We start from the raw sequence: 9,513 nt of genomic DNA, 5'->3' as shown, positions 1-9,513 counted from the left end.
ATATATAGACGACATACTGATAGCCAGTCCTGCAGAAGAAGAAAACAAAGAAGAAGCGATCAGATTATTCAAACATCTGGAGCAAACTGGGAACAAGGAATCGCTGAAGAAACTGCAGTACTGTCAGGAGTCATTCACCTTCCTGGGACACCGAGTCTCACAGAAAGGAAGGGAACTAACGGATGGAAGACGAGAAGCCACCCAGCAATGTCCAAAACCAAAGACGAAAAAACAAATGATGGTCTTCTTTGGCCTAACTAACTACTGCAGGAGTTGCATTCCAAACTTTTCAGAACTAACTCAAGCACTGCTAGACATGATCTATGCTACTGAGATGACAATGAGAGACCCAGTAACATGCACCGAAGAAGGAAACTAAACATTCATGGAGGTGAAGCAACAAATCTTGGAATCAGGAATCCTAGCGCTTCCTGACTATGAAAAACTATTCACCCAAACAGTGACTTGCAAAGGACTGTTCATGACATCCAGCCCGAAAAACGTCCCAGTTCTTTGCCAAATCTCCGGACATCTGCATGCCCTGTGGCACCGGAATCACAGTTTGCCATTGCTTCGAGTTTTAGCCAGCCACTTCTGACACCCTGTTTCCGATCGTGTCTTTATTCGAATTAATACAAACAACAGTGCAAAGCATTATGGGTCAAACCGAGAGCATGTTACAGTGATGACCCACTAGATGTCACTATACATAACTGCAATCTGGATGTTCTTATGAGTAGCCTCATACGTCCACTGTTTGCTCATATATCAAAAATGGTCTCGTATTTCAAGATAAGTATTTGCCCGAAATCTTACTCGTATCTCAAATTGCTCGAATGTCGGGGCACTCGTATGTTGGGGTATTACTGTACTTAAAAATCTTGTTCTAAGGTTGTTATACGGCGTACCCAATTTGAATTGATCAAAACACGTATACAATATGGGAAAACGTATAAGTTAACAGGTATGTCAACTGTTCAAAGTAATCAAAACGGTCCGTTCCAAAACCATCAGATTTTGCCAAAAGAGAACCAAACCCACCCAACGTTGCATTTCTCTGCCACCCCGAGTCTTTGAAAAATGAACCCGCCCAACACGGCCACATTGACGCCCATAGATATCCCACAACTCAGAACACAACTTGCCTGGGAGTAGTGTATAGGGCTGCCATCTTGAAGTCACATAACTCCATATATTTAAGATTTATTTTCACTTCCCCAGGCATTGATTCGACCATGTCCTGCCAGCAAAGTACCGATGTTATTGTTGGAATCAAAGGAACTGGCTTAAATGTCCGCGATTTAGACAAAGGACTAAAAACTACCTATGTAAGATGGCGGTGTGATGTACGTGTCCCCTACTAGCCAATGCTCGTCTAGTGCTATAGCACTTGCCCGCCAAATCTCAAAGTGTTTCGCAGAATGTGAGAAGAAACTGGGAAACTGAAATCATTGCTACTTGTGTGTGAACTTCCCGAGGCAGCGATGTGGAACGACGTGGAGTTTTTGGTCAACGAGGATTACTCCACTGTCCGCATTGGCAGCGCGGCGGACACCGGGGTGGACGGCAAAAGCTTGTATCAAGTGGACACACTGGTTAAAGTGTCTTCCGGCGAGGTATGAGACAGATGCAAGTTGTTTGGATGCTTGACATTCGCGGACATTCTTTGAATGCTCACGTTTGATTATTTGACGGCACCAGACCTTTAACATACCTGTCAACCTCGGCCAATTACTCCCCTTATTATCGATAAAAACCGTACAAATGCCACACGGAACATATTTGCTCACGTGTAGGGCACAGTAAAATTTCGCCATGGTAGGCGGGGTGACCAATCAGTCTAATCTCATTTCATTTCTGAACCTCTTCATCCTCATTAAGGTCGCGGGGGGTGCTGGAGTCTATCCCAGCTGACTCCGGGCCAAAGGCGGGGGAATTTCTGATCGATCAGTTGTGAGGAACATGGTTCCTGGAATAAAAGAGTTCCGGTTCTTACAAATATGTGAAAAAGAGTTCCTGAGATGGAAACGTCAAAGATGGAAATATGGGGTCTAATGTTTGTGTTGGCAGTAATAATTTCGGTACAATTTTTGAAGTCAAGTGTTAATTCTTAAGGGGGACTTCATAGTTAAAGGGGGAGGAGTGATGTATATTGATACTATAACAGTAAATAACATACGGTTATACAAGTGCTCCGTCGTCTATACTGCAAAGTTATCACAATGTCTTAATGATTTGATGATTCCATTTACTTTGATTTGCTTTGCTGTTCCGTCTAATCACCCTCTTTCTACTGCCACATTTAAATTGACCGAAAACGGGATGAATAAAGTTATCCATAATCCATATTTTATTAATATTAAACTATTAGTTATTTGTTACTTTGTTAATAGATGGCAAATTAGAACAAATAAAAATATTTTTCCAATATGCTGTTTTGGGTGCTTTTTCAGGTGCTCGTTTGGTCGCCGGTCTTTTGGTCCCTTTTTGTCGCCGGTCAAATGGTGACAGAGTTTATTGTTGAAACCAGCTCTCAAAATTATATTCATGATAGAGAGTTTAATATCTAAGAGAGAGAGTTTAACATCTAAGTACTGTTTTCAACAGTAGATATTTTGATATTAAACTGTCTCTCATGAATATCATTTGGAGAGCCGGCGACCAAAATATCGGCGACCAAAAGATCGGTCACGCTTTTTCAGAGGGTTGTAACGAATTAGTTTGTTTTGAGTTCATTTCTATGGGAAAGGTTCGTTTGAGTTACGATAATATCGACATATGAGCTCAATCCCGGAATGCATTATGCTTGTATCTCGAGGTACCTCTGTACTGGTGTAGTGGTTTGGATGTATGTTGTCCTGCATCTCATAATCGCAAATTTTGGCCGTGTTATTGTCCTTCTGTGTTCATGCTCTGTATTGGCCTCTATGCTAACCTAAAAACAAGTTTTGTCTTCTTTTTCTGAGCCTTGGTCTGGAACTAGCATTTGCCCTGGACCAGCGCCTCATTCTCTGTGGTGGTTGGGTGGTCTAATTGCAGTTTAAATGATCACATTTTTATCAAAGTTTTTAATATTATCATTGACAAAAAATATTTCATGATAATTAACGTTATTGTTGTATTGCCCAGCTCAATTGAATAGTAATTCAGGTGGTACTGACCAGGCCCGAGCAGCCCCCCTGCGCAAGTTGGACCCCTGGCAAACTTGGTCAAATGTGAAACCTGAAAATGGCCAGATTTTTCCATGTTCAACCCAAGATGGTTGACTTCCTGTAGGATTCTTTTGATAAGGCTGCAAGTCTTTTTAGTGCAGTCTGAGAAAAAAAAAAATGAATCACCAAATTTTGTAGCTCTACGTTGAAAAAAAACAGTATAGGACAGGACATGGTTTTACAATTGGAGAGGGCATTGTTGAGCTAGTTTTTGTATGATTTGAAACGCACGTTGAATTTTAGATTGTCTAACTCAGTGTTTTTCAACCTTTTTTGAGCCACGGCACATTTTTTTACATTGGAAAAATTTGTGGCACACCACTAACCAAAGATTTTACAAAATGACACTCTGTATAGTATATTTAATTACAATATAATTTCTCAATTTATTTATACTCAGTCAGTGTGAAACCTGGGCCTGTTTAGATGAACACAAAGCCGATATCCTGGCAGGAATAGTAGAAAGACACACACAAAGCTCTTCTTCAACAGCTCTCAGTCTCTCTCTGTTTTTAGTTTTTATAGCAGTTAGGCTTGAAAAGCTCAGCTCACACAGATATGTTGTGGAAAATGGGAGCAATGTCAGAACAGCTTTGTTGGCCAGAATGGGGAACTCCTTGGCAGCAGTCAACCAAAAACTGTCCAAAGGAAGATCAGCAAATCTTAGTTTTAAACCACGATCCTGTCTCAGTTCAGTTAGTTCCTCCTGCTCTTGTAAAGTCATGTCCTTTCGAACAACTGATGCCGAGCTGTATGGGTCCCTAACCCAGTCAAAGCATTCAGTGGAGGCTGAAGAGAAATAAAATGACAACTTCTCCTCAAGACTTTTCAAATGTTTACCTATTACCTCAGACAGTGCAGCAGTGTTGCTTTGCTGTTTGTCTGTGAGTGGGAACATCTCCAGGTTGGCACGTTGCACATGTTGTTGCCAGAGGTGCACCTTTAAACGGAATCCATTTATTTTATCTGTGCTTGTAAGCAGGTTTTCATTTCGGCCCTGCATCCTTGTGTTCAGTTCATTAAGATGATGAAATATATCAGCCAGGTATGCCAACTTTGCGCACCACTCATCACTTGCAAACTGATTTGAGTAATCAGACCTCTCATTTGTCAGAAACATTTTAAGTTCCTCTCGCAGCTCATACACACGGGTCAGCACCTTACCGCGCGACAACCATCGGACCTCCGTATGGAGCAATAAGGCTTTATGCTCCGCTCCCATTTCCTCACACAGAGATGCGAATATACGGCTTTTCAGAGGTCGTGTCTTCACAAAGTTCACCATGCGCACCACATCGTCCAACACAGGAACCAGTTCTACTGGTAAAGTCTTCGCAACGAGGGCCTCACGGTGCAAAAAACAGTGCGTAATAATCAGATCTGGGTTTCTTTCCTTCACTCTACTCACGAAGCCTTTGGTGCGCCCGACCATGGCTGCAGCTCCATCAGTGCACACACTTGTGCAGTTTTCCCACGTAAGTCCTCCCTGGTCAAGATATTCCGATGTGACCCGAAAAATTTCCTCTCCAGTTGTTTTTTCTGGCAGTGTCTTGCAAAATAGGAAGTTTTCTCTAATGGCATCACCATCCACAAAACGCACATAGGCCAAGAGCTGAGAATGTCCACTAATATCCGTAGACTCGTCAACTTGCAACGCAAATTTCCTACTGATGCGTATCTTTTCCAAAACATGGCTTTCGATGTCTGTAGACATGTCATCAATACGCCTGGCAATTGTGTTATCAGAGAGCGGGACTTTATCTATGTCTTTAGCCGCACCAGGGCCGAGCATCTCGTTGACAATGGCTTTACAGGCAGGTAGTATTAATGTCTCTGCCACAGTGTGCGGCTTTTTTGATTTAGCAACAAGTTCGGCGACTAGGTAACTAGCTTTGAGCGCTTTCTCATTTACCTTTGTGGTTTTTCTCATAAACGTTGCCTGTTTCTCTGTGTTTACATGCAGGCGAACAAAATAGTCTATCGGCTTGTTTTGAAGCGACGGGTGTTTCGTTTGGAGATGGCGTTTAAGCTTGCTTGGCACCATGGCGCTGTTGGATAGCTTCTCGCCACACACCAGGCATAACGGAATAGGTGTCGTCTCATCCCCGGTGAAAGTAAATCCAAACGAAAGATAGCTTTTACTATATTGCCTTGAGCTCACCGTCTTTGCTTTGTTTTCTCCACCACTCATACTAGGGCCTTTATCCGGGTCAGAATCTTGTCCAGGGCGCAGTTCGGAGTTTGCAGTTGTCCTTTTTAAAAACTTCTCCATGACTGTCACCACGGTGCATCACTAATTTTCTTGGCGGAACGTGTCAATCAACTACGTGTTGCCACACGGACAAATATTACATTACGCTGCCAGCCTTTGCAGCACGGACATTGGACAATGACATCATATTTGCAGAAATCTATTAATAAATGTTAATTTAAAAAAAAGGATATTGGATAATTTCTCACGGCACACCTGAGGATCTCTCACGGCACACTAGTGTGCTGCGGCACAGTGGTTGAAAATCACTGGTCTAACTAATACGGGTCGGGAAGCTTTTTGACGAAGGGAACCATAAACAATTAATATCAACAAAAACACATGAAAATGTGTGTATTCATGAATATTTCATCACATTGAAAGTAAAAAAAAATCTGAATTATTTTTAGAATTTTTTTCCATTTTTGCTCATCAATGAGTATCAATGAGAGTATGCATGCAGAAGATAAAAAGGCGCTTTCGATAGTGTCGGCACCACAGTGCCAGCGTTACACTCCCATTGGTGTTTTCGCGACATAGGTGTCTCACCAGCAGTTCCCCTATTTTACCACCCAGGTTAGCGGAGAGCCACAATATGGGAATTCCCCCCTGAACCTAATAACGTGTTGTGCCACCTTTGGCAGCAATAACTGAAATCAAGCGTTTCCGCAAATTTATGATGAGTCTTTCACAATGCTTTGGAGGAATTTTGGCCCACTGTTCTGTGCAGAATTGTCGATTTTGCAATGCCGGCAAGAAATAAAACCAGTCACTCAAGCGGTCAGGGCCATACAAAATATTTAATTTAGTGCACAGACAAGGTGCACCGACCGATTGGGTGCATCAACAATTTTAGAAAAAAAATTAGACTTAAGTGCGTCCTATAGGTTTGAAAATGCAGTATGCAAAACAAAAAAAAAACAGACATCAGGAAGGGCAGGGGGAGGGGCAAATACTTTTCATGGCACTGTAGACATTTCAGTCTGTATCAAACTAAACACACACAAAAATACTGTTAGAACTCTGTGACTACAAACAGCGGTCAAAAGTGAGTTGTTGTCAGCCCAGCAGACAGAGTTGGGAGATTGTCAAGCTGAACGCTCAGGTGACAATTACAAAATAAAGTAATGTATACAGAAAATATATATACGCTTTGAGGTTTTTTGTAACTTGGAATTTTTTTCCATCTATATAACAGTAGTTTTCATGTAAAATGGTTTTGTAACCTTAAAAGGTTGTATGCAGATGCATTTGTAAGTAGGGGCACCGCTGTATGTATTTAGACTTTTTTGAGTAATCAAAAAACAAATTTATATCCATACATTTTAAGATTTTAAAGCAGGTATTGTGAAGTGTCTACTTTCTCTCCCTTGGTAGACGATGGCAGCTGGTCACTTCTACTCCATCATTGGCTCCAACTGGAGTCTCCTTGTTGCTGACCAGACCCTGATCCTCTTTGAACACAACTACCAGAGCATCCTGTTGCTACTTTACTTTGGTATGCGAGCTATTCTGTCTTTACAATGAGAGACTGAAAAGAGCATCTTCTCTCTGGTCTCATTCATCAGTGCTTGTTTTTTCTTGTCCCCTAGAAAGCGACGTGTGTGCTGTAGACATGTGTCTGGAGGGGCAATTTTTGTTAGTGTGCGAGAGAAATGGGAACCTGCACTTAGTCTTCGTTCCACTCAAGAGAATCCTTCTCACCAGAGTAGGACTTTTTTTTCTTCTATTCATGCGTATTGCAACAACTTTGGAAAAACATGGAAGTAATTCTCTGCCACCTATATTTTTCTGCATTGAAATTCAATTGCAAAGAAATTTGGTCTTAAAAAAAATCTGGGCTACAAAAACAGAATAGCAAAACAATTAATTTGCACAAATATTCATCACAAGTTACTTGGTCATAAACTAATTTGATCCACCCCCAAAAAATATTTGAGTCGTTAAAATAATTTTATTATAGAAACTCAAGAAATTTGATCAGAACCATTTTAATCATTTTATGAATGTCACAAATGATTTTTTTGTGTCTGCATTTCAATTCTAAAAAAAAAAATCTGTTTGAAGGCTACGATGGGTCTTCCGGAGAAACACATTTTGATTTCTGAAACAAATAGTCAATACGCATTGTTTGACGTGTCAAGTTTTGGTCTTCCAGGCATTGATCGATAAAGCTGGCGACGACCACAGGAAAACATACCGTGCTATCGTCACAGAGGAGAACAAAGTGTCACCAGGTCAAGAGAAAGCTTTTCACATCTCAGAAATGTTTCAGGGATGGACAATATAGCCATTAAAATATTTCAAAAATGATAATAGGCATTCAATCAATATGTATGAAGGGTTGGGGAGGGGACGAATTCCTCTATCTACTAATAATCGGTATCGGTCCAGAAAAACGGTCGATCATTCATAAGGGCCTTAATAAATAGAATGTGACTTGAATTTAGGTCACTAACACAATGAATGGGAGCCAATGAAATTTTTGCATATGAAAACTTCTGACCAACGCTAAATAACTAGATTTGTGTGTTGTGCAGGTCTGCATCATGTTTTTGTGGTCGGACTTGATGGCTTCTTTCACATCAGCAATCTTCCTTTACAAAAGATAAAAAAAGGTACAACGCTCGTCACCTTCAACTTAGTCGCACTTTGATCACTTTTTTATCTGTGTTTTTGTGGCAGCCATTGAAACGACGGACAATGCTGCGTTAAAAGAGGTAAGCCCATCTTTGTTTTCAATTCATCTGAGGCCCTGTCATTATCATCTGATTCTGGGCGCAGCTTCAAAGTTTGATCAAGATCGACTTCTATTCAACTGCCACGTATCATGGCGAAGGTTGCAGCAGTGCAGTGGCCTTCAGTTTGGCCAACCAAATACACTTATTGATTGGGGTGAGTGCGACGTGATATAATTTAGAGTGGAGGTTTTCATTCATCTTCCGTACTGCGAATTCTTGGAAGTTTTGCGGGGGTTGCCTGAGTCTATTCCAGCTAACTTCACGCGAAAGGCAGACTACACCTTGAGACTGGCAACCAGTCAACCATAGGACACACTGAGACACAAACGACCATCCACACTCAATCATTCCGTCACTAGTGGGAATCGAGCCCTCGCCTGCCCGCGCTGAAGTCAGTGAACCTCTCTACACCATAAGGCGCTGAGTGGCGATGCAAAATCTCATGCAAAATGAAATGAAAATCAGTAACTAAGCATCACACGGTTCTGTATGGTTAACGTGGAAAGCTATAGAATTTTTTAATTAATTACCTTAATTACCTTATTTTGTAATATGTTTAGATTCTAAAAGATTCCGCTCAAACACGGACTTTAAGTCTAGAAAATACATATTTTTTAACCTTACACATGAATGTATGTTCTAAACTTTAGAACATACATTCATGTGTAAGGTTAAAAAATATGTATTTTCTAGACTTAAAGTCCGGTTTGAGCGGCCTCACAGCTCTGCGGCCCTACCTTAACTATATATCTCCTATCTATCTATCTATCTATCTATCTATCTATCTATCTATCTATCTATCTATCTATCTATCTATCTATCTGTCTGTCTGTCTGTCTGTCTGTCTGTCTGTCTGTCTGTCTGTCTGTCTGTCTGTCTCGTCTGTCTGTCTGTCTGTCTGTCTGTCTGTCTGTCTGTCTGTCTGTCTGTCTGTCTGTCTGTCTGTCTGTCTGTCTGTCTGTCTGTCTGTCTGTCTGTCTGTCTGTCTGTCTGTGTCTCTCTCTCCTCCCTCTCTCTCTCCCTCCCTCCCTCTCTCTCTCCCTCCTCTCCCTCTCTCCCTCTCTCCCTCTCTCCCTCTCTCCCTCTCTCCTCTCTCCCTCTCTCCCTCTCTCCTCTCTCTCCTCTCTCTCCTCTCTCTCCTCTCTCTCCTCTCTCTCCTCTCTCTCCTCTATCTCCCCTCTCTCTCCCCTCTCTCCTCTCTCTCCCCTCTCTCCCCTCTCTCCCCTCTCTCCCCTCTCTCTCCCCTCTCTCTCTCCCCTCCCTCTCTCTCCTCTCCCCTCTTCTCTTCTCCTCTCTCTTTCTCTCCCCT

At 41.8% G+C, this 9,513-nt stretch overlaps 1 protein-coding gene across 1 annotated transcript in view; it reads left to right on the top strand.

Moving 5' to 3' along the window:
* The first annotated feature begins 1,146 nt into the window (after positions 1–1,146).
* The window catches only part of kntc1 (kinetochore associated 1), a 54,857-nt gene continuing 46,490 nt past the window's right edge, over positions 1,147–9,513 (top strand). Inside the window, exons 1-7 of the mRNA XM_077714568.1 lie at positions 1,147–1,616; positions 6,841–6,961; positions 7,056–7,171; positions 7,622–7,700; positions 8,004–8,081; positions 8,149–8,183; positions 8,248–8,358. Coding sequence (XP_077570694.1) covers positions 1,485–1,616; positions 6,841–6,961; positions 7,056–7,171; positions 7,622–7,700; positions 8,004–8,081; positions 8,149–8,183; positions 8,248–8,358 — 672 coding nt within the window. The 5' untranslated portion in view covers positions 1,147–1,484. The remainder of the gene's footprint in view (positions 1,617–6,840; positions 6,962–7,055; positions 7,172–7,621; positions 7,701–8,003; positions 8,082–8,148; positions 8,184–8,247; positions 8,359–9,513) is intronic.

Source organism: Stigmatopora nigra, chromosome 4, assembly GCF_051989575.1.
Source record: "Stigmatopora nigra isolate UIUO_SnigA chromosome 4, RoL_Snig_1.1, whole genome shotgun sequence".
Lineage (NCBI taxonomy): Eukaryota > Metazoa > Chordata > Actinopteri > Syngnathiformes > Syngnathidae > Stigmatopora > Stigmatopora nigra.
This window is presented reverse-complemented; position numbering and strand designations above follow the sequence as displayed.